Source organism: Rhinoraja longicauda, chromosome 38 (assembly GCF_053455715.1).
Source record: "Rhinoraja longicauda isolate Sanriku21f chromosome 38, sRhiLon1.1, whole genome shotgun sequence".
Lineage (NCBI taxonomy): Eukaryota > Metazoa > Chordata > Chondrichthyes > Rajiformes > Arhynchobatidae > Rhinoraja > Rhinoraja longicauda.
The window spans coordinates 6,457,493-6,483,428 of NC_135990.1; the positions used below are offsets into that span (position 1 = coordinate 6,457,493).

Sequence of the window (25,936 nt, forward strand, 5' to 3'; positions counted from 1 at the left end):
GCGCACGTGACATCGCTGGCCAATCAGCGATGTCGCTCCCTGGACCAATCCCCATGGTCGCGTTCCCACGTGACCTTGCTGGCCAATCCGAGGGTTTGACGACCTGGACCATTCTCTATGGTCGCTACAATATCACTAACTTACAGGTAGAGGAGGTGATGGAATCAAATAATAATATCTCTGTGCTGAAGAGGTATTTAGACAGACGTGAACAGGCAAGGCATAGGATATAGTCCTAATGTGGGCAAATTAGATTAGTGCAACATGGTTGGCATGGACATGATGGGCTGAAGGGCCCATCTGTATGGTGTAACCTGTGGCTCAAAGAGACAGGCTCTGCCCCCAGTGTTGCTCTGAAGCCTGGTTTAAGCTCTGTCTCTCCAGTGTGTATGCTGTCCAATCTATCAAAGACATTACATAGAAACATAGAAACATAGAAAATAGGTGCAGGAGTAGGCCATTCGGCCCTTCGAGCCTGCACCGCCATTCAATATGATCATGGCTGATCATCCAACTCAGTATCCCGTACCTGCCTTCTCTCCATACCCCCTGATCCCTTTAGCCATAAGGGCCACATCTAACTCCCTCTTAAATATAGCCAATGAATTGGCCTCAACTACCTTCTGTGGCAGAGAATTCCACAGATTCACCACTCTCTGTGTGAAGAAATGTTTTCTCATCTCGGTCCTAAAAGACTTCCCCCTTATCCTTAAACTGTGACCCCTTGTTCTGGACTTCCCCAACATCGGGAACAATCTTCCTGCATCTAGCCTGTCGAACCCCTTAAGAATTTTGTAAGTTTCTATAAGATTCCCCCTCAATCTTCTAAATTCCAGCGAGTATAAGCCGAGTCTATCCAGTCTTTCTTCATATGAAAGTCCTGCCATCCCAGGAATCAATCTGGTGAACCTTCTCTGTACTCCCTCTATGGCAAGAATGTCTTTCCTCAGATTAGGAGACCAAAACTGTACGCAATACTCCAGGTGTGGTCTCACCAATGCCCTGTACAACTGCAGCAGAACCTCCCTGCTCCTCTACTCAAATCCCCTCGCTATGAATGCCTCGCTTTCTTCACTGCCTACTGCACCTGCATGCCTACTTATTAATGACATTGAATCACAAGAGACTGCAGATGCTGAAATCTTGAGCAGAAACATAAAGCACTGTTGGAACCCAAAAGGTCAGGCAGCATCTATGGAGGTAATGAACAGGCCTCATTTCGGGTCGGGACCATTTGTCAAACGGATCGAGTGTTTCTGACAACGATGAACACCCAACATCGCTAACAATTAAACACCGGCGAAAGACTGAAAACAAACCCCTTAGAATCGGGTAACGTTGACTCTATTAAACAAAAGGCTCAGTGTCCAGCTCCTCGCCTTCACTGTCCAGGGAAATTCCCCATCAGATGAAGGAGGGATGGGCAGAATTCCAGCAGCTCCACTGGGGAATTCCCAGACCACCTCCCTCCAGTCTGCTTGAGGCTCTCCCATTACACCGCTCAGACCTGTGGTATTTCCCATCTTCTGTGCCCCTGCACTCCCTCACACACGTATCGTTGGCCATTCCAAGTGAGAGAATCCAATCCTATTTAGTTTCGTTTAGTTTAGTTTCGTTTAGAGATACTGTGCAGGAAAAGGCCCTTCGGCCCACCGAGTCCGTATCGACCAGCGATCCCCGCACATTAACACTATCCTACACACACACACGCGGCACGGTAGCGCAGCGGTAGCGTTGCTGCTTTACAGCGAATGCAGCGCCGGAGACTCAGGTTCGATCCTGACTATGGGTGCTGCACTGTAAGGAGTTTGTACGTTCTCCCCGTGACCTGTGTGGGTTTTCTCCGAGATCTTCGGTTTCCTCCCACACTCCAAAGACGTACAGGTATGTAGGTTAATTGGCTGGGTAAATGTAAAAAATTGTCCCTAGTGGGTGTAGGATAGTGTTAATGTACGGGGATCGCTGGGCGGCACGGGACTTGGAGGGCCGAAAAGGCCTGTTTCCGGCTGTATATATATGATATGATATGATACACGCACACGCGTGCGCACACTAGAGACAATTTACATTTATACCAAGCCAATTAACCTACAATCCTTTACATTTTTGGAGGGCGGGAGGAAACCGAATATCTCGGAGAAAACCCACACAGTTTACGGGGAGAACGTGCAAACTCCGGACAGACAGCACCCACGGTCAGGATCGAACCCGGGTCTCTGGCACGGTAAGGTGGTAGCTCTACCGCTGCGCCACCGTGATGCCCTTTAATGTAGGAGTAAAACTCTGAGCTTGTTGCTTTAGTGGGGCTGCAGACTAGCTGGCAAGTTACATGAGCAATGTGTTTTCATTGAACGCAACACTCTACACAGACAACGCATTTCTTTTTCTCTATGCCTACTCCCCAACCAAAAATTGGTTTGAACAAGTTCAGTCCTCATGATGTAACTAAACACATACTGAGAGCATGAGGCCAAAGAGTTTAATTCTTAAAGGGGTTCACACTTAATATTAAAAGACGCTAAGTGTTGGAGTAACTCAGCGGGTCAGGCAGCATCTCTGGGGAACATGGATAGGTGACGTTTCACAGAGTGCTGGAGTAACTCAGCGGGTCAGGCAGCATCTCTGGAGAACATGGATAGGTGACGTTTCACAGAGTGCTGGAGTAACTCAGCGGGTCAGGCAGCATCTCTGGAGAACATGGATAGGTGACGTTTCACAGAGTGCTGGAGTAACTCAGCGGGTCAGGCAGCATCTCTGGAGAACATGGATAGGTGACGTTTCACAGAGTGCTGGAGTAACTCAGCGGGTCAGGCAGCATCTCTGGAGAACATGGATAGGTGACGTTTCACAGAGTGCTGGAGTAACTCAGCGGGTCAGGCTGTTCTGGGTCCTACTTCTCTCCTCCCTCCCCCTTCCAACACACTGACTCTCCTGAGGCCTTCTGCAGTACCCTTCCTGCAAACTCCTCTCCCCTTTAACAATGACATAGACTAAGTTCTGACTACCAGTTTCACTGATTCTTAGTGCTTGCTGATTTGTCACCTCGAGTGACCGATGGACCAAATTGCAAGACTGTTCACCAAACCCTCCTTGATGTCGTCTTCTTCTGTTGCAGGTATGGACACCAGAGACAAGGCCAAAAAGTTTCAGCGAGTGTCTTTTCTCAAAAACCCATACAAGTGAGTAATGATTTAACGGCGTATTGACTCCATTAGCCTTCAAAAGTGGTTACATTTACACCAGGCCAATTAACCTACAAACCCGTACGTCTCACCCTTGCCTGTGAGATTCTCTTTGCTTTCCACTTTGTGCATTGTTCACTGTTTTTATAATATCCAGCTTTAAAAAATATGTCAATTCACTTTGTTTCGTTGAGTTTAGTTTCGAGATACAGTGCAGAAACAGGCCCTTCGAACCACCGAATCCGTACCGACCAGCGATCCCCGCACACTAACACTACCATGCACACACTAGGGACAATGTTTTATATTTACACCGAGCCAATTCACCTACAAACCTGTACGTCTTGGGAGCGCAGGAGGAAATCGAAGATCTCGGAGAAAACCCACGGAGGTCACGGGGAGAACAGAACGTAGAAACCCCGTTCAGACAGCACCCGTAGTCAGGATCGAATCCGGGTCCCTGGCGCCTTATTTGGGAGCAAAGATACTAGAGGAACAAGATAGACCACTCGACCCTAAAAACCGTAGTACGTCACGGCGCCATTTTAGTAGGCAGAAACGTGCAGAAACATTTTAAAAGAAAAATAACAAAAATCTGTGAATTAATAGATGAGATATCTTCTGCATTTTAATGGTATCATCACACATACTGATTACACTGCGAGAGGCAGAACGAACGGCGGGTTTTGCCTACTAAAATGGCTCCTTTGCGTACTACACTTCAGTATAGGCGATTCCAATGGAGTCAATAGACAATAGACAATAGGTGCAGGAGGAGGCCATTCGGCCCTTCGAGCCAGCACCACCATTCAATGTGATCATGGCTGATCATTCTCAATCAGTACCCCGTTCCTGCCTTCTCCCCATACCCCCTGACTCCGCTATCCTTAAGAGCTCTATCTAGCTCTCTCTTGAATGCATTCAGAGAATTGGCCTCCACTGCCTTCTGAAGCAGAGAATTCCACAGATTCACAACTCTCAGACTGAAAAAGTTTTTCCTCATCTCAGTTCTAATCTGACTGAAAAAGTTTTTCCTCATCTCAGTTCTAAAATGTGGTCCATCTTGTTCCTCTAGTATCTTTGTTTGGGAGTGAGGAAGTTGGCAACCCTACAAATATGGGACAAGGGCGGTCCCATACGGGACAAACCAATTTAGCCCAAAATACGGGACGTCCCGGCTAACACGGGACAGTTGGCAACCCTACTAACCACCAACATTTTTACTGAGGGTGAACGTCTTTTTGCACAAGGTGCCAATTCATAACATACTGTCCACGTTAGATGAAGTGTGTTGGAGCTAGTAACGCTGCGTGCATTTCTGGAGAGGAATCTGATCGCAGAATTGGCCATGAGGATGTATTGTTCCCTTGGCACTTATCATATCATATATATACAGCCGGAAACAGGCCTTTTCGGCCCACCAAGTCCGTGCCGCCCAGTGATCCCCGTACATTAACAGTATCCTACACCCACTAGGGACAATTTTTACATTTTACCCAGCCAATTAACCTACATACCTGTACGTCTTTGGAGTGTGGGAGGAAACCACTTGATTTTTCTGTTGATGAGGTTTAAGGAGCAGAAAGCCAGGAGCGCCACGCTGGGGAACCTGATCCGACTGCCCCCTGCCAGGGGATCGGAACGGCGCAAAGGGATGCTTCTCATAACCCTCGCTCTCTGGCAGCGCCTTGCTGGTTGTGCAGGGTCTGGCAGTTCAATTGTGAATGAAACACACTCCCTTGTGGCGAATGAATAACGTTCTTGTTCTCCGCGCGCTGCTAGGAACATCCCTGAGACGACGGTGGAACAGGTTGGACAGGAATTCCGAAACCGAGACCGACTGAACAAAAAGTAAGGGTTCCCCCTTCCCGGCTGTTCAATTCCGTTTTTCTGGTAACATTTCTGTGTTTGAGCAACAAGTGACATTTATGGAGTTTAGAGACACAGTGTGGATACACTGGAATTTAGAAGGATGAGGGGGGATCTTATTGAAACATATAAGATAATTAGGGGATTGGACACATTAGAGGCAGGAAACATGTTCCCAATGTTGGGGGAGTCCAGAACAAGGGGCCACAGTTTAAGAATAAGGGGTAGGCCATTTAGAACGGAGGTGAGGAAGAACTTTTTCAGTCAGAGAGTGGTGAAGGTGTGGAATTCTCTGCCTCAGAAGGCAGTGGAGGCCAGTTCGTTGGATGCTTTCAAGAGAGAGCTGGATAGAGCTCTTAAGGATAGCGGAGTGAGGGGGTATGGGGAGAAGGCAGGAACGGGGTACTGATTGAGAATGATCAGCCATGATCGCATTGAATGGCGGTGCTGGCTCGAAGGGCTGAATGGCCTCCTCCTGCACCTATTGTCTATTGTCTATTGTCTATTGTTTATAACAGGCCCTTCAGTCCACTGAGTCCACGCCAACCGGCAGTGTAAGAAAAGAACTGCAGATGCTGTGAGAGGCACTAGACTGTCTCCTGAGATGGAGATGGTGAGGTCCAGAAACGGGAGGGAGTTGTCGGGCGCCAACCAGTGATCGCTTGGGCCTGTCCAGGCTGGCCATCCGTGACTCATGGCACCAGGTGGAAGAGGGCTCCGCCCGAGCCGGCTGCCTGCCCCTTTTCCGGGGTTATGTCCGCGCCCGGGTGGGGTTAGAGAGGGACTACGCGCTGTCTACGTGCACCCTGCGGGATTTCCGGGACCACTGGGCACCGCAGGGGATTGGATATATCCTGGATAGGGAGTGTAATATAGTTGTATAATAAGAAAATAACTGCAGATGCTGGTACAAATCGAAGGTATTTATTCACAAAATGCTGGAGTAACTCAGCAGGTCAGGCAGCATCTCGGGAGAGAAGGAATGGGCGACGTTTCGGGTCAAGACCCTTCTTCAGACAGATGTCGGGGGCGGGACAAAGGAAGGATATAGGCAGAGACAGGAAGATGGAGGGAGATCTGGGAAGGAGGAGGGGAAGAGAGGGACAGAGGAACTATCTAAAGTTGGAGAAGTCGATGTTCATACCGCTGGGCTGCAAGCTGCCCAGGCGAAATATGAGGTGCTGTTCCTCCAATTTCCGGTGGGCTTCACTATGGCACTGGAGGAGGCCCATGACAGAAAGGTCAGACTGGGAGTGGGAGGGGGAGTTGAAGTGCTCAGCCACCGGGAGATCAGATTGGTTAACGCGGACCGAGCGCAGGTGTTGAGCGAAGCGATCGGCGAGCCTGCGCTTGGTTTTGCCGATGTAAAGAAGTTGACATCTGGAGCAGCGGATGCAATAGATGAGGTTGGAGGAGGTGCAGGTGAACCATTTACCAAATAGTTCCATTTGGTATATTTGTTTGTATTGTGGCTGTGGGCATGTGTAAATATTGTATTGTATTGTAATTGGATAAATTAGAGGAATGGAATAGTTTACTGCTACATGTGACAAGGCACAGTGAAATTCTTTGCTTGCTTACCCATGGTGCTGACAAAGTCACAACGTTCGCCAGATCCTCCTCTGCTCAGTCATGGCTGGTGTTCCGCTGATGTTCCAGAGAAAACATTCCAAGTCTATCCAACCTCTCCCTGAAAGGGAAAGATAGATCAGCCATAACTGAATGGCAGAGTAGACTTGATGGGCCGAGTGGCCTAATTTAGTTTAGTTTCGAGATACAGGCCCTCTCGGCCCGTCGGGTCTGCACCGACCGGCGATCCCCGCTCACTAACACTATCCTACACCCGCTAGGGACAATTTTTACACTTACCAAACCAATTAATCCACAAACCTGTAGGTGTTTGGAGTGTGGGAGGAAACCGAAGATCTCGGAGAAAACCCACGCAGGACAAGGGGAGAATGTACAAACTCCGTACGGTCAGCGCCCGTAGTCGGGATGGAACCCGGGTCTCCGGCGCTGCATTCGCTGTAAGGCAGCAACTCTACCGCTGCGCCCTAATTCTGCTCCTAGAACCTATGTAGTTTCGCAGATCACAATGTGAGGCAGTGCCTTTCGGGAGAGCAACGATGTGGTGCAAGAAATGGGGAGAAGGGAAGGAACAGCATGAATCTGTAGACGGGACAGGGCGCTGACTTGGCATTTCAAATGTCCCCACAGGTCACCTTACTATCACCCGAAGCCCTTCACAGAAGCCAAACGGGAGAAGTATAACCGGAGCAAAGTGCAGCAGAAAATCCAACATTTCAAACGCTTCATCGAGAACTATCGGCGGCACATCATTTGCGTTCTGATCTTCTATGGAATCGCGGCTGGGGTGTTTGTGGAACGGGCCTACCGTAAGTTGCATCCTACACAACCTCGCCCAGCGGTTCAAAGCGATAAGGTGCGCACAATAACAACAACAAAAAACACCCACAAAATGCTGGAGTAACTCGGTGGGTCAGGCAGCATCTCCCGAGAACATGGAGAGGATGTTTCCACTAGTGGGAGAGTTTAGGATTAGAGGTCACAGCCTCAGAATGAATGGACATTCCTTTAGGAAGGAGATGAGGAGGAATTTCTTTAGTCAGAGGGTGGTGAATCTGTGGAATTCATTGCCACAGACGGGTGTGGAGGCCAAGTCAGTGGACATTTTGAATTGAATTGAATTGAATTGAATACATTTTATTAGCCAAGTATGTATACAAACAAGAAATGTGCCTTGGTGCTTTGCTCGCAAGTAACAACATAAAATACAGTAAACAATTAAAAATAAAACATTATAATTTACACATATGAAGAATTTAAGGCAGACATAGATAGATTCTTGATTAGTACGGGTGTCAAGGGTCCTGGGTAGAAGGCAGGAGAATTGGGGTTAGGAGGGGAGAGATAGATCAGCCATGATTGAATGGCGGAGTAGACTTGATGGGCCGAATGGCCTAATTCTGATCCTATCACTTATTATTGTATTAAGGTTCGATTTGACCTTTTTGTACAGATTATGCCTTGGGTGCTGAGACCACCGGGATTCCCCAAACCACTTACGTCGGCATCATCGTGTCGCGTGGATCAGCGGCCAGCGTCTCCTTCATGTACGCCTACATCCTCCTGACGATGTGTCGCAACCTCATCACGTTCCTGCGGGAAACATTCCTCAACCAGTACATCCCCTTCGACGCCGCTGTGGACTTTCATCGGTGTATCGCAATGTCGGCTGTCGTCCTCTCAAGTTAGTTCATTCATTCTCATTGTACTGGGCCTTCCTTCCATTGTAACAAGTGTGTCGTGCTACCCTATGCGTGACAAAACGTAATATACCTATTATTCTTGCTATTGAGGGCATGCAGCGTAGGTTTACTAGGTTAATTCCCGGAATGGCGGGACTGTCATATGTTGAAAGACTGGAGCGACTAGGCTTGTATACACTGGAATTTAGAAGGATGAGTGGGGATCTTATCGCAACGTATAAGATTATTAAGCGGTTGGACACGTTAGAGGCAGGAAACATGTTCCCAATGTTGGGGGAGTCCAGAACAAGGGGCCACAGTTTAAGAATAAGGGGTAGGCCATTTAGAACTGAGATGAGGAAAAACTTTTTCAGTCAGAGAGTTGTGAATCTGTGGAATTCTCTGCCTCAGAAGGCAGTGGAGGCCAATTCTCTGAATGCATTCAAGAGAGAGCTGGATAGAGCTCTTAAGGGTAGCGGAGTCAGGGGGTATGGGGAGAAGGCAGGAACGGGGTACTGATTGAGAATGATCAGCAATGATCACATTGAATGGCGGTGCTGGCTCGAAGGGCTGAATGGCCTCCTCCTGCACCTATTGTCTATTGTCTATTGTCTACCTGTAGCGTGCACAGTTACAGTAGAAGACATGTGACGTTTTGATCAGGAAGGAGCTGCATATGCTGTTTTAAACTGAAGGTAGACACAAAATGCTGGAGTAACTCAGCGGGACAGGCAGCATCTCTGGAGAGAAGGAATGGGTGACGTTTCGGGTCCAGATCCTTCTTTAGACGTAGACTTCAGTCTCGACCCGAAATGTCACGCATTCCTCCTGTCCAGAGATGCTGCCTTGTCCCGCTGAGTTACTCCAGCATTTTGTGTCTGTCTAATGGTTTGGTTAGACGTCTAATAGAAGGGCATTCAGTCCTGAGCATCACTGGAAAGATGTCTATGGAATGCAACAAAACTTCCTCAAAATTACCCTGGGGAGAATGTTCTGACTACAACGAGAGTTTGCACTAGTGTCCTTTGACTGAAAAAGAGTGAGGAGCATTCACGATTACGTTTGCTTTGGAGCCAAGGCGACTGAGAGGAGAAGGGGAGAGGAGGAGGAATTTCTTTAGTCAGAAGGTAGTGAATTTGTGGATTTAATTGGAGGCCAAGCCAATGGGTATTTTTAAGACAGAGATAGATAGATTCTTCATTTGTAAGGGTGTCAGGGGTTATGGGGAGAAGGCAAGAGAATGGGGTTGAGTGGGAGAGATAGATCAGCCATGATTGAATGGCGGACTAGACTTGATGGGCCGAATAGCCTAATTCTGCTCCTATCACCAGTGACCATGAATTTCACCGAGATAACATAACATTTAACAAAACTTTATTGTCATTCGGTATAAATACCGAACGAAATTTCAGCAGTCACAAGACACAGCAAAAAAGAAAAGAACACAGGACACCCGACCCCAACACAAACATCCATCACAGAGACTCCAAACACCCCCTCACTGTGATGGAGGCAACAAAACTTTCCCTCTCTTCCCCTCGCACACACTTATGAGAGGGTGAGGCAGAAAGAGCAGAAAGGGAGTATTTCCATCAAGACAGAGGTTCAGTAAACAGGGGGTGTGAGAATAAGTGTAGGAAGGAACTGCAGATGCTGGATTAAACTGAAGATAGACATGAACAGCTGGAGTAACTCAGCGGGTCAGGCAGCATCACTGAAGAGAAGGAATGGCTGACGTTTCGGGTACGAGACCCGAAGAAGCGTCTGAAGAAGGGTCTCGGCCTGAAACGTCACCCATTCCTTCTCTCCAGAGATGTTGTCTGCCCTGCTGAGTTACTCCGGCTTTTTGTGTCTGGGGAGAGGGGGTGGGGAGGGGTGAAATGTTCACTATATCTGAATGAGACACAGAGGATCTTAACCTGCAGGAACCATGGACTAAAAAATAGGATCAACCTCATGCCATTCTTGGCTGGCATTGTTGCAATGGGCTGAATGGCCTTCACCAGTACTTTAGATTGTTTTCTTTCTTGGATTTTATCCAAAGTACGAGAAGCATCGAGAGAAACGATTTCCTCTTGGGTCTTCCAGAACAGATGAGTGGAATAGTGGAAATCTCATTCTTTACAAAGTTTTGTGAATCGAGGACCAGAGGACATAGGTTCAAGATGAAGGGGAAAAGATTTAATAGGAATCTGAGGGGTAACGTTTTCACACAAAGGGTGGTGGGTGTAATGGAACAAGCTGCCAGAGGAGGTAGTTGAGGCTGGGACTATCCCAATGTTTAAGAAACAGTTAGACAGGTACATGGATAGGACAGGTTTGGAGGGATATGGACCAAATGCTGGCAGGTGGGACTAGCTTAGCTGGGACATGTTGGCCGGTGTGGGCAAGTTGGGCAGAAGGACCTTTTTCCACACTGAATCACTCTATGACTCTATGACTGAAGACTGGAACTTAGTTGAAAATCATTCTTAAACCGTGGGAATCTGGGCCTCGTTTATTTACTGGACAGGGCTGCACGGTGGCGCAGCGGTAGAGTTGCTGCCTTACAGCGAATGCAGCGCCCGAGACCCGGGTTCGATCCCGACTATGGGCGCCGTCTGTACGGAGTTTGTACGTTCTCCCCGTGACCTGCGTGGGTTTTCTCCGAGAACTTCGGTTTCCTCCCACACTCCAAAGACGTACAGGTTTGTAGGCTAAGTGGCTGGGTAAATGTAAAAATTGTACCTAGTGGGTGTAGGATAGTGTTAGTATGTGGGGATCGCTGGTCGGCACGGACTCGGTGGGCTGAAGGGCCTGTTTCTGCGCTGTATCTCTAAACTAAACTAAACTAAACTAGATATAGGGAGAGTTTTGTAAGGATATTAATGGATTACCCTTCTCTTTATTTCCAGTCTTTCACAGTATTGGGCACGGTGTAAATGTCTACACTTTCTGCGTCAGTTCCCTCAGCAGCCTCGCCTGCCTCTTCCCTAGTGTGTTCGTCGATGATGGGTAAGTCGTGGACCATGTCTCAGTTACTGGGATGTACGCCACTCACTCAATACTAAACCACCATTACAGTAAGACTCTGTTATCACCACTCCTCCAGCAGAGTGATACTCCCATTGCACCACCCCTTCAACAGTAATACTCTCTCAGTATTAACCCTCCAACACAGAATAATACTCCCTTAGTACCACCCCTTCAACAGTAATACTCTCTCAGTATTAACCCTCCAACACAGAATAATACTCCTTTAGTACCACCCCTTCAACAGTAATACTCTCTCAGTATTAACCCTCCAACACAGAATAATACTCCTTTAGTACCACCCCTTCAACAGTAATACTATCTCAGTATTAACCCTCCAACACAGAATAATACTCCTTTAGTACCACCCCTTCAACAGTAATACTCTCTCAATATTAACCCTCCAACACAGAATAATACTCCTTTAGTACCACCCCTCCAACAGTAATACTCTCTCAGTATTAACCCTCCAACAGAATAATACTCCTTTAGTACCACCCCTTCAACAGTAATACTCTCTCAGTATTAACCCTCCAACACAGAATAATACAATAGACAATAGACTATAGGTGCAGGAGGAGGCCATTCGGCCCTTCGAGCCAGCACCACCATTCAATGTGATCATGGCTGATCATCCACAATCAGTACCCCGTTCCTGCCTTCTCCCCATACCCCCTGACTCCGCTATCCTTAAGAGCTCTATCTAGCTCTCTCTTGAATGCATTCAGAGAATTGGCCTCCACTGCCTTCTGAGGCAGAGAATTCCACAGATTTACAACTCTCTGACTGAAAAAGTTTTACCTCATCTCCGTTCTAAATGGCCTACCCCTTATTCTTAAACTGTGGCCCCTGGTTCTGGACTCCCCCAACATTGGGAACATGTTTCCTGCCTCTAACGTGTCCAACCACTTAATAATCTTATATGTTTTAGTACCTTTAGTACCACCCCTCCTACAGAGTAATACACCTTTAGCACCATCCCTCCAAAAGAGTAATACTCCAGAGGCACCAACTCCAACAATGTGATACTACCTTAACGCTACCCCTTCCACAGTAATACTCCCTGAGCACCACCCCTCCAATAGTGTAATACTCCTTTAGTGCCACCCTTCCAAAAGAGTAATAATCTCAGCACAACTCCTCCAACAGTGCAGCACTCCTTGGGAACCACACCCTCCAACAGAGTAATACTCTCTTAGTATTACCCTTCCAACAGTGTAATAACCCCATCGCGCCATCCCTCCAACAGAATAATCCTTAGCACCACCCTCCAACAGAGTAATAACACCTCCAACAGAGTAATACTCCCATAGCACCACCCCTCCAACAGAGTAATAACACCTCCTTATTATCTGAATAGTGTCAAGTTAGGAAAAGGTGACATACAACAAGATCTGGGTGTCCTAGTGCATCAGGTACTGAAAGGAAGCATGCAGGTACAGCAGGCAGTGAAGAAAGCCAATGGAATGAGTATAAGAGCAAAGAGGTCCTTCTGCGGTTGTACAGGGCCCTAATGAGACCGCACCTGGAGTACTGTGTGTAGTTTTGGTCTCCAAATTTTGAGGAAGGATATTCTTGCTATTGAGGGCGTGCAGCGTAGGTTTACTAGGTTAATTCCCTGAATGGTGGGACTGTCGTATGTTAAAAGGCTGGAGCGACTAGGCTTGTATACACTGGAATTTAGAAGGATGAGAGGGGATCTTATCGAAACATATAAGATTATTAAGGGGTTGGACACGTTAGAGGCAGGAAACATGTTCCCAATGTTGGGGGAGTCCAGAACCAGGGGCCACAGTTTAAGAATAAGGGGTAGGCCATTTAGAACTGAGATGAGGAAAAACTTTTTCAGTCAGAGAGTTGTGAATCTGTGGAATTCTCTGCCTCAGAAGGCAGTGGAGGCCAATTCTCTGAATGCATTCAAGAGAGAGCTAGATAGAGCTCTTAAGGATAGCGGAGTCAGGGGGTATGGGGAGAAGGCAGGAACGGGGTACTGATTGAGAAAGATCAGCCATGATGATATTGAATGGCGGTGCTGGCTCGAAGGGTCGAATGGCCTACTCCTGCACCTATTGTCTATTGTCTATTGTACAACAGTATGATACTACCTTAGTGCCAACCCTCCAATAAATACTCCCTGAGCACCATCCCTCCAATACAATAAAACCTTCGCACCTCCTCTCCAGTCCTTCTCCTACACTGTGGAGATCCCTCATTCCTGCTCCTCCTACATATAAACATAGACAATAGGTGTAGGAGTAGGTCCTTTGAGCCAGCACCGCCATTCAATACGATCATGGCTGATCATCCAAAATCAGTACCCCGTTCCTGATTTTTCCCCCATATCCCTTGATTCTTTTAGCCCTAAGGACTATATCTAACTCTCTCTTGAAACCATCCAGTGAATTGCCCCCCACTGCCTTCTGTGGCTGGGAATTCCACAGCTTCACAACTCTCTGGGTGAGAAGGTTTCCCCTCGTCTCTGTCCTAAATGGCCTGCCCCTTATTCTTAAACTTTGACCCCTGCTTCTGGACACCGCCAACATGGGGAACATTTTTTCTGCATCTAGCCTGTCCAGTCCCTTAAGAATGTTATATGTTTGTAGAAGATCCCCTCTCGTCCTTCTAAATAGTGCAACACTTCCCTCTGACAACTGCGGGTCTTGGAAAACAGAAGTGGTTTGGCATGGATAGACCAGGAGGCATTGCAGTGTGTGACAGAGTGGGACAGAGCTGCTATTGTAGACTGATGAATCACTAGTGATCAAAGGAAGTCTTACAGTGAAGAGCTTTTTCCTGCATGGTAACTGATAACAATACACCCTGCTGTTGCCCAACATTGGAAAGTCAGGACACTCTTCGTTTCTGCCTCCGAAATCAATAACAGAATTAATCTTAGTTAATTTTTCAAGGATAAAGAAAACAGACTCGACCCGCATGAGTTGCAATTTACAATTGAATGTGTCATTGCTGAAGATCTCATCTCACCAGGGTGAGCCAGGCTAGACTGCAATCTGATACTCTAATTGCACCAGGCCGTGCCAGCTCTAAGAACCATGTCCCCACTTTCTACTGGTGAAACAATGTGGATCTGTACACCTCTTCAAACATCTAACCCTTATTTAACACCGCACTGGCAGAGTTTGTAGGTTCTCCTCGTGACCTGCGTGGGCAGGATAGCGTTTTTGTGTGCAGGGATCGCTGGTCGATGCGGGCTCGGTGGGCCGGAAAGGGCCTGTTTCCGTGCTGTAGCTCCAAACTAAAATAGAGTTTTAGTTTAGTTTAGTTTAGTCCCCCCCCAGCACGAAACAAGGCCTTCAGCCCAACGAGTCTGCACCGACCAGCGATCCCTGCACATTAATGCTATCCTACGGTCGGGAGAATTTTTACACTTATACCAAGCCAAATAACCTACAAACCTGAAAGGTCTTGGGAGCGTGGGAGGAAACCGAAGATCTCGGGGAAAAAACCCACGCAGGTCACGGGGAGAACGTACAAACTCCGTACAGTACAGCGCCCGTAGTCGGGATCGAACCCGGGTCTCCGGCGCTGCAAGTGCTGTAAGGCAGCAACTCTACCACTGCGCCACCATACTGTCATGGAAAAAAAGCATGGCATGTGACTATCTAAATGCCTCTTAAACATCACTATTGACCAAAGAAATACTGTTCTTGCCCAGAATTTGGACAGCCTGTCAATGTGCAATGAAGCTTTCTTTCACAGTGTAGAAACAAAGAACTACAGAGGCTGGTTAATACACAAAAGGACACAGAGTGCTGGAGTAACTCAGCAGGTCAGGCAGCATCTGGGGAGAACTTGGACAAAGGATAGGGCTTCACCCAAAACGTCGCTTATCCATGTTCTCCAGAGTTGATTGGATGGCGGAGTAGACTTGATGGGCCGAATGGCCTAATTCTGCTCCTATCACTTATGAATCTATGAACTTATGAAGGTGCAGCCTGACCCGCTGAGTTACTCCAGCATTTTGTGTCCTTTCTTTGACAATAATATATGGCTAACTTTGAAGATGTCTTTCTGCTGAATTTGGTTTGGCGAAGTCAAAAGTTGTTGATGAATTTATTAATCAGGTTACAAACAAGTGTGGATAAATAGAGGAATGATTAGGTCTCTGGATAGCAGGAATGTGTGACTGAGAGTCAGGGGAGAGTGAGACACAGTGATAAGGAAGTGTAAGGTGTGAAAACGAGACATCAAAGGAGGTGAGTGTCAAGAAAAATGTAGAATAGACCATTGTTAGCTAGGAGAAGGTGACAACGAAGCATACAGAGATTAAATTTAATCAGGGGAACAGTCGGACTGGTCGGAGAACTAGGAAGGAGGATTGATGGAGAGAGAGGGAAAGCAAGGGTTTCTTGAAATTAGAGAAATCAATACTCATACCGCTGGGGTGTAAACTGCCCAAGCGAAATATGAGGTGCTGTTCCTCAAATTTACGCTGGGCCTCACTCACTCTGAGCTCAGTCTTTGCAGAAAGACATCACACAAAAACAGAGTTTCCAGTGACTGGTTGGTTATGATTACATCAGAACAAAATGGAGAGGCCGCAGGGAGTCGGTGTTGGAAGTAATGGGCGATTTATTAAACCAAAGCCAGCCAGAGCTGACCTTCTGATGCGTAATCACCAGTTTAATAAATCGCCCGTTACTTCGAAGACCAACTCCACATGGCCTTTCCATTTCGCTCCTACAACTGCTAGCTACTTCTTCTATCTTTCGCATGTCAACTACAATAATTAAAAGTGGCAATTGGTGGTACTGCCAACTACAATAAATTTACTTTTCTTCTCTTCATTTTGTAGATCAGAGCTTCCTCATAAATATTATTGGTGGTTCTTCGAGACCATTCCAGGTAATTGTTAAACTTTCGACGATCAACCTTCAGACCCTGTCTTCAATTAGTGATGTTCCAAGAACTGATACGAGGGTGATATTGAGTTTTTTGCTCCATTGAATCTGAGCTCACAATTCAATTTCAATTTCAATTTCAACCATCAAATATTTTGAAATGGCTTTCAGGTTCAGTTCGATTCCCTTCGGACATAATTTAAGGAAGTATGCTGTAATTTAAATGGTTAATGCTTCAACCAAATGAACTGGGAAACACATTTGACAAGGGAGAGAGGTGAGAAGGGAAGAGAGAGGTTAATATCACATTGTGTAGGTTTGGACAGTTTTTCATGACAGTCTGAATATCGACCTTATCTGACACCCAACAGTATGGAGGCAGGGGAGATAGAATTGTAGTCATCGAGTGATATAGTGTGGAAACAGGCCCTTCAGCCCAACTTGCCCACACTAGCCAACATGTCCCAGCTACACTTGGGCACAGGAGAATGCTGAGAGTCTCATTCTCTAACTGGAGAGCTTTGGACAAGGGAACCTTGGCAGGAGAACTGAGGAATGAGATGAGAAGCCTCTACACTCTGAGGGGCGCTAATCTTTGGAATCCACAGAGAGCAGTGGGTAATCACCCTCTGGGAAGATCAGCCTTGATCACAATGAATGGCGGTGCTGGCTCGAAGGGCCAAATGGCCCCCTCCTGCACCTATTTTCTTTGTTCCTATGTTTCTATTAAAGCAAGCGATCGATGGATTTTCAAGGGATTAAAGGGAGACGGGAATCAGCTGAGTGCAAGGTCAGCCATGATTTTGCTGAATGGCGGAGTTGCCTCCAGTGACCATATGCTGGTCTCCTGATAGACACAAAACGCTGGGGTAACCCAGCGGGACAGGCAGCATCTCTGGAGAGAAGGAATGGGTGACGTCTCGGGTCATTCCACAACCAAACCCCTTCCTTGTTCTATATTTGTCCTCTATCTCTCGACATCACTCATTTCCCGTTCCCCTGACTCTCAGTCTAAAGAAGGCTCTCGGCCCGAAACGTCACCCGTTCCTTCCCTTCAGAGATGCTGCCTGTCCCGCTGAGTTACTCCAGCCTTTTTGTGCCTATCTTGGGTTTAAACCAGCGTCTTCAGTTCCTTCCTGCGCATGCTGGTCTCCTGATCCTAGTTCTTCTGCTTACCCCCCGTAGGAATGACCGGGATTCTGCTGCTGGTTGTCCTGGCCATCATCTACGTCTTCGCCTCCCGCCAATTTCGCCGAATGAGCTTCCGGGCATTCTGGGTGACCCATCATCTCTATGTGATCTTGTACATCCTGGTAATACGATACGGCAGAACTTTTATTTGTCCCAGGAGGGAAATTGATCTGCCAACAGTCATAAAAACGCAAGATACATGAAACATGGAATTAAAGTGGCGAGTGGATAGGATTGGGGATGTGCGAAGATTGGGAGAGGGGGGAGGGGTGGAGGGGTGGAGGGGTGGAGGATGGGGGGAGGGGGTCAGTCTACCCCACGACAGCGGCACGGTGGCGCAGCGGTAGAGTTGCTGCTTTACAGCGAATGCAGCGCCGGAGACTCAGGTTCGATCCTGACTACGGGTGCTGCACTGTAAGGAGTTTGTACGTTCTCCCCGTGACCTGCGTGGGTTTTCTCCGAGATCTTCGGTTTCCTCCCACACTCCAAAGACGTACAGGTATGTAGGTTAATTGGCTGGGTAAATGTAAAAAATAAAAAAAATTGTCCCTAGTGGGTGTAGGATAGTGTTAATGTACGGGGATCGTTGGGCGGCATGGACTTGGTGGGCCGAAAAGACCTGTTTCCGGCTGTATATATATGATATGATATGACAGAAGGTGGGGGGAGTTGTACAGTTTGATAGCCACAGGGAAGAAGGATCTCCTGTGGCGTTCTGTGCTGCATCTTGGTGGGACAATTACCAGGGGTCCAGAACCAGAGGTCACAGCTTAAGGATAAGGGGGAAGTCTTTTAGGACCGAGATGAGAAAACATTTCTTCACACAGAGAGTGGTGAGTCTGTGGAATTCTCTGCCACAGAAGGTAGTTGAGGCCAGTTCATTGGCTATATTTAAGAGGGAGTTAGATGTGGCCCTTGTGGCTAAAGGGATCAGGGGGTATGGAGAGAAGGCAGGTACAGGTTACTGAGCTGGATGATCAGCCATGATCATATTGAATGGCGGTGCAGGCTCGAAGGGCCAAATGGCCTACTCCTGCACCTATTTTCTATGTTTCTATGTTTCTATTACGCTGTCATTGCTATTTGGTGCCATTTCCAAGCATCCCCCCCATTGCCATCTTTAAACAAAAACTCGGGCCTTGGAGGTTCCCAGGAAGGTCAATGTCCAGGGTTTGTCCCCGGTCCTGAAGGAATGGCTTGAAGAGGTGACGTGATCACTTTCAGAGGCAGTTCCTGCATTTGATATCTCCAATGTTAATGTCCACTCTTTTTTTCCCCACAAGAGATATATACAGAACTGTACAACACCATCAACATAAATTAAATTAAATAAGAAAAAAAAAAAACCCCAAATATATATATATATATATATACATAAAGAATAGAAAAAAAACTTCGAAAAACTAAGTGTACAATGTGGTACACTTACCAAATAAAAAATAAAGAAGTAATCGTGATTGATTATCTGGAGATATTTCAATATTCGCACAAACATACAATCTAGTTCTATATAACACAATCTTCCAATATCTAGCTAGGTAGTTATCTAGTTGGTGTCATGGTTCAAATAAATAATCTATTTTCCCCAGAACTTCTCAAATGAATTCTCCTTGACTCTTAGAAACATAGAAAATAGATGCAGGAGTAGGCCTTTCGGCCACTTCGAGCCTCACCGCCATTCAATATGATCATGGCTGATCATCCAGCTCAGTAACCTGTACCTGCCTTCTCTCCATACCCCCTGATCCCTTTAGTCATAAGGGCCACATCTAACTCCCTCTTAAATATAGCCAATGAACTGGCCTCAACTACCTTCTGTGGCAGAGAATTCCACAGATTCACCACTCTGTGTGAAAAAAAACGTTCTCATCTCGGTCCTAAAAGACTTCCCCCTTATCCTTAAACTGTGACCCCTTGTTCTGGACTTCCCCAACATCGGGAACAATCTTCCTGCATCTAGCCTGTCCAACCCCTTATGAATTTTGTACGTTTCTATAAGATCCCCCCTTCAATCTTCTAAATTCCAGCGAGTACAAGCCGAGTCTATCCAGTCTTTCTTCATTTGAAAGTCCTGCCATCCCAGGAATCTGCACTCCCTCTATGGCAAGAATGTCTTTCCTCAAGAGATATGTCAGTTTCCCCATAGTAAAGATGTCTCGGACAATTTCCAGCCACTCTTCCTGTTTTGGACTTTTTTTCCAGTAATGGCCACTCTTTTCTACCTCTCCATTAACTTACTCCCTGCCTCTCGCCCACATCTCTCAATGGGTGGGATATGGCGGTGCGGTGGCGCAGCGGTAGAGTCGCTGCCTCTCAGCGCTTGCAGCGCCGGAGGCCCGGGTTCGATCCTGACCACGGGTCTCGTCTGCACGTTCACCCCGTCGGTTTTCTCCAAGATCTTCGGTTTCCTCCCACACTCCAAAGACGTGCGCGTGTGTAGGTTAATTGGCTTGGTAAATGTAAAAATTGCCCCCTAGTGTGTGTGTTGGATGGAGTTAATGTGCGGGGATCGCTGGTCAGCACGGACTCGATGGGCTGAAGGGTCTGTTTCTGCAACCACAATCACAATCATACTTTACTAGACAAGTATTTTTTGCAGCATATACGAGGAATTTCATACAAACTAAACTAAACTAGTTTGGACTAAACTAAACTAGATTTAAACTCATCGAAACGAAACTGAACCAAACTCTGGTCCACAGATTCTCATCCATGGCAGTTCGAACCTGATCCAGCGACAGAGCTTCTACCTGTACTTCATCGCACCAGGTCTCATCTACATGTGTGACAAACTCGTCAGCCTCAGCAGGAAGAAGAAGGACTTGACCGTAGTAAAGGCTGAGTTGTTGCCCTCGAGTAAGTTGTGCAGGAGAATAACTGCAGATGCTGGTGCAAATCGAAGGAATCACAAGATGCTGGAGTAACTCAGCAGGTCAGGCAGCATCTAGGAGAGAAGGAATGGGCGACGTTTCGGGTCGAGACCCTTCTTCAGAAGATGCTGCCTGACCTGCTGAGTTACTCCAGCGTTTTGTGACACCCAGGGCCATTTTTACAGCATTATGGGCCCCCGGGCAAAAAGTGTACTGGGGCCCCTACCGTTACTCTCCCCCACCCCCCTTTCCCTACCAGCCCCCCCTGTCGTGCCGGCGAAAAGCACTTACCAAAAAGCACTTAGCAATGGACTTAGGGTGCTACATTGTTGTGAAAAGTACTTACAGATCGCTGTGAGAAGCACTTAGGGATGGAAAAGCAAAGCACTTAGGGAGCTAATTGTTGCGAAACAGATCGCTGTGAGAAGCACTTAGGGACCGAAAATGTTGCGAAAAAAGCACTTATTGAACCTACATTTTTAAAGTAGTATTTATTTATTGCAAGTCACTTAACATACACAGATCAGCATGGGGCCCCTATGCTCGTGGGGCCCCGGGCAAGTGCCCATCAGGCCCATGTGTTAAGACGGCCCTGGTGACACCCTCAAGTATATTCCTGCTCACCGCAAGGTGAAACTCCCGGTATCTCCAGCTGGCCGCAACCAAAAGGGTTAACAGACAAGGTAGACAGTATCACAAGGACATAAGGTCATAAGGAATGGGAGTACGGTGCACGGTGGCGCAGCGGTAGAGTTGCTGCCTTACAGCGAATGCAGCGCCGGAGAATCAGGTTCGATCCTGACTACGGGTGCCGTTTGTACGGAGTTTGTACGTTCTCCCCGTGACCTGCGTGTGTTTTCTCCGAGATCTCCCACACCCCAAAGACGTACAGGTTTGTAGGTTAATTGGCTGGGCAAATGTAAAAATTGACCCTAGTGGGTGTCGGATAGTGTTAATGTGCGGGGATCGCTGGGCGGCGCGGACCCGGTGGGCCGAAGGGCCTGTTTCTGCGCTGTATCTCTAAAAAAATTAATATCTAGAATTAGGCCATTCGGCCCATCAAGGCTACTCCGCCATTCAATCATGGCTGATCTATCTCTCCCACCTAACCCCATTCCCCTGCTTTCTCCCCATAACCCATGACATCTGTACTAATTAAGAATCTATCTACCTCTGCCTTAAAAATATCCAGTGACTTTGCATCCACAGCCATCTGTGACAGAGAATTCCACAGATTCACCACCCTCTGACTAAAGAAATTCCTCCTCATCTCCTTCCTTAAGGCACGTCCTTTAATTCTGAGGCTGTGACCTCTAGTCCTAGACTCTCCCACTAGTGGAAACATCCTCTCCACATCCACTCTATCCAAGCCTTTCACTATTCTGTATGTTTCATTGAGGTAATCCCAACACAATTTATATTTTACTTTTGAATTGCTGAAGGGCAAATTTAAATACAAGGTACATTTAAAATCCAGTTTGTTGCTGGATAATATTTTGCTGCTTCACATGTGGTATATACAATGTGCATATGTGTGTGTGTGTGTGTGTGTGTGTGTGTGTGTGTGTGTGTGTGTGTGTGTGTGTGTGTGTGTGTGTGTCTGTGTGTGTGTGTGTGTACAGGCATGCAGATACGCATGTGTGTGTATGTATGGGTATGTATGCATGTGTGCACGTTTGTGTGTGCATGCGGGTGTATGTTAATGCATGTGTGTGTGTGGATATATCAGTGTATGTCCATGTGTACGTGTATGTGTGTAGGCGTGTGTACATGCCTGTGTGTGTGGATATATAAGTGTATGTCCATGTGTATGTGTGTGTGAGCGTGTGTACATGCCTGTGTGTGTGTGTGTGTGTGGATATATGTGCGTATGTCCTTGTGTGTGTGAGCATGTATACATGCCTGTGTGTGTGCATGTGTGTGAGCATGTGCACATGCCTGTGTGTGTGTATATGTGTGTATGAGTTTGTATACATGCCTCTGTATGTGTGTGTGTGTATGTGTGTATGAGTGTGTGTACATGCCTCTGTGTGTGTGTGTGTGTGTATGTTTTGTATGAGTGTGTGTACATGCCTCTGTGTGTGTGAACATTAATCTTTCAGAGTATTGTGTGCAGCATGTGGTATACCTTTGATGCACTGTTACATCACTAGTTAGCTGAGTACTGGATGACTTCAATAAAGGATAAAAAAAAAGACAAAGCGCTGGAGTAACTCAGCAAGGTACTGCAGATGCTGGTTTACAAAAGCAAGCACAAAGCACAACATTGGGAACATGTTTCCTGCCTCTAACGTGTCCAACCCCTTAATAATCTTATACGTTTCGATAAGATCCCCTCTCATCCTTCTAAATTCCAGTGTATTCCTTCCATTGTCCTTGGTTGCAGGTGTGACTTACCTGGAGTTTAAGCGCCCCCTGGACTTTGAGTACAAGTCTGGCCAGTGGGTCCGCATTGCCTGCCTGTCTCTCGGGACCGATGAGTACCACCCCTTCACCTTGACATCCGCGCCGAACGAGGACACCCTCAGCCTCCACATCCGGGCGGTGGGACCTTGGACGACAAAGTTACGGGAGACGTACTCGCCAGAGAACGTGGGAAAGCTGGGAGGCAACCCGAAGGTAGGAGCGCCAAGGATCCCAGGCAGGGTGCACGAGGGCGAAGATGAGCGGAGATGCCGGTGGTAGTCTACCAGCGCGGGTGAATCACCCAGAGATTTCCAATCCCAATTTCCAATTAAATTCAATGGAACAAATCCAAGTTTTATCAATAACGATGTCCTTTGGTTGAACAATAGTATACGAAAAAAACTGCATATTTCAGTTGGCCCTTTTACCACTTTAGTGTAGAGATACAGCATGGAAACCGAGCCTTCGGCCTACCACTGCACAAGTGATCACTTCTTTCATATATAAGGTACTGGGCTCCAGGATAGGTCGCTGTGTGGCTAGGGCTCCTCCAAATAATGATTACAAACCGGTCTTTTGCTGCCTGGATAGTTTGGCTGAATTAGTTCAAATTTTACGTATGTTATCTGTCTGAATCTCGACTCCTTCATGCAAGGTTTTTTTGCACGATGTATTAACATAGAAAATAGGTGCAGGAGGAGGCCATTTGGTCCTTCGAGCCAGCACCGCCATTAATTGTAAGAAAATAACTGCAGATGCTGGTACAAATCGAAGGTATTTATTCACAAAATGCTGGAGTAACTCAGCAGGTCAGGCAGCATCTCAGGAGAGAAGGAATGGGTGACGTTTCGGGTCGAGACCCTTCTTCAGGTTGGACTGATCAGTGGACAAAATCCATTCTGGAAGGTTGTCACTGCCCTTTGCTGATTGAGCCCACATCAAACATCTATAGCAGAAACTTGAAAGTTCCCACCACCAGATTTAGGAACTGCATCTTCCTCTCTGTTATCTGAATGATTCTTCCATAAACTGGCGGTGCTGGCTCGAATGGACATATGGCCTCCTCCTGCACCTATTTTCTATTTTCTAGGTTAACTAGGGTGAGGGGAGAAAGATTTAATAGGAACCTGCGGGATAACCTTTGTACACAAAGTGTGGTGGGGGCATGGAACGAGCTGGCAGAGGAGGTAGTTGAGGCAGCTACCATTGCAATGTTTAAGAAAACATTTAAACAGGTACAGCGTCTGAGCTATATAGAGAGAGGTAGAGTAGGCTGGGACTCTATGTTGGGGGAGCCCAGAACAAGGGGCCACAGTTTAAGAATAAGGGGTAGGCCATTTAGAACTGAGATGAGGAAAAACTTTTTCAGTCAGAGAGTTGTGAATCTGTGGAATTCTCTGCCTCAGAAGGCAGTGGAGGCCAATTCTCTGAATGCATTCAAGAGAGAGCTAGATAGAGCTCTTAAGGATAGCGGAGTCAGGGGGTATGGGGAGAAGGCAGGAACGGGGTACTGATTGAGAATGATCAGCCATGATCACATTGAATGGCGGTGCTGGCTCGAAGGGCCGAATGAGGTGTATAAGATCATGAGAGGAATAGATCGGGTAGATGCACAGAGTCTCTTGCTCAGTGTAGGTGAATCGAGGACCAGAGGACATAGGTTTAAGGTGAAGGGGGAAAGATTTAATAGGAATCCGAGGGGTAAGTTTTTCTAACAAAGGGTGGTGGATGTATGGAACAACCTGCCAGAGGAGGTAGTTGAGGCAGGGACTATCCCAACATTTAAGAAGTAGTTGGACAGGTACATGGATAGGACAGGTTTGGAGGGATATAGACCAAATGCAGGCATGTAGGACTAGTGTAGATGTGAGCAAGTTGGGCCGAAGGGCCTGTTTCCACGCTGTATGACTTTCGGACTATATCTGGAGTGTTGTGTGCAGCATAAGCTACCTTATGTGAGGAAGCACGTAAATTAATTGGAAGAAGTCTAGATTAGATTGTCTGAAAATTCTGTTACCGCTGTTGTGATTAACAATGTCCCAATAATGCAAAAGATAAGATAAAGGAAATGTTATGTTGATATTGTACACAACAATCTCCCACAAACAACAGTAATTAAAATAAAACAAAAGGAATGAACCCTGACCACAGAATTAGTTTACTTTAGTTTATTGCCACATGTACTGATGTACAATGAAAAGCTTTTGTTGCAAGCTATCCAGTCACTGGAAAGACAATACATAATTACAAGCAATTACAAGCAATTCATTTACAGTGTATAGATACATGATAAGGAAATAACATTTAGGGCAAGGCAAAGCCAGGAAACTCAGATCACAGATAGGCCGAGGGTCACCAATGAGGAAGATAGTAGTTCAGCACTGCTATCTAGTTGTGGTTAGATCATTCAGTTGCCTGATAACAGCTGGGAAGAAACTGTCCTTGAATCTGGAGATACGCGTTTCACTGGTGTAGCTGGGGCATGTTGGCCGGTGATGGGGAAGTTGGGCCAAAGGGCCTGTTTTCACACTGTATCACTCTATGACTCGATAGATAGGACAGTTTTAGAGGGATACTAGACCAAGTGGACCCGCTGGGCCCAAACCTCTCCCTCCCTAGGAGATAGATTTAAACTTTAAAATGTGAATAATTAAAAAAATATAACACCGATTTCAATCGGTATGGCAGGACTTTCATATGAAGAAAGACTGGATAGACTCGGCTTGTACTCGCTGGAATCAATCACGATTACTTCTTTATTTTTTGTTTGGTAAGTGTACCACATTGTACACTTAGTTTTTCGAAGTTTTTTTTCTATTCTTTATGTATGTATATATATATATATATTTGTTTTTTGTTTTTTCTTTTTCTTATTTAATTTAATTTATGTTGATGGTGTTGTACTGTTCTGTATATATCTCTTGTGAGAAAAAAAAGAGTGGACATTAACATTGGAGATATCAAATGCAGGAACTGCCTCTGAAAGTGATCACGTCACCTCTTCAAGCCATTCCTTCAGGACCGGGGACAAACCCTGGACATTGACCTTCCTGGGAACCTCCAAGGCCCGAGTTTTTGTTTAAAGATGGCAATGGGGGGGATGCTTGGAAATGGCACCAAATAGCAATGACAGCGTAATAGAAACATAGAAACATAGAAAATAGGTGCAGGAGTAGGCCATTTGGCCCTTCGAGCCTGCACCGCCATTCAATATGATCATGGCTGATCATCCAGCTCAGTAACCTGTACCTGCCTTCTCTCCATACCCCCTGATC

At 46.7% G+C, this 25,936-nt stretch overlaps 1 protein-coding gene across 1 annotated transcript in view; it reads left to right on the forward strand.

Annotated features, from left to right (window-relative positions):
* The window catches only part of LOC144610865 (dual oxidase 2-like), a 78,953-nt gene that overhangs the window by 45,290 nt on the left and 7,727 nt on the right, over nucleotides 1–25,936 (forward strand). Inside the window, exons 17-25 of the mRNA XM_078429834.1 lie at nucleotides 3,116–3,179; nucleotides 4,965–5,033; nucleotides 7,269–7,447; nucleotides 8,092–8,322; nucleotides 11,215–11,314; nucleotides 16,149–16,198; nucleotides 17,380–17,507; nucleotides 20,088–20,241; nucleotides 22,642–22,874. Of these exons, the coding sequence (XP_078285960.1) occupies nucleotides 3,116–3,179; nucleotides 4,965–5,033; nucleotides 7,269–7,447; nucleotides 8,092–8,322; nucleotides 11,215–11,314; nucleotides 16,149–16,198; nucleotides 17,380–17,507; nucleotides 20,088–20,241; nucleotides 22,642–22,874 (1,208 nt within the window). The remainder of the gene's footprint in view (nucleotides 1–3,115; nucleotides 3,180–4,964; nucleotides 5,034–7,268; nucleotides 7,448–8,091; nucleotides 8,323–11,214; nucleotides 11,315–16,148; nucleotides 16,199–17,379; nucleotides 17,508–20,087; nucleotides 20,242–22,641; nucleotides 22,875–25,936) is intronic.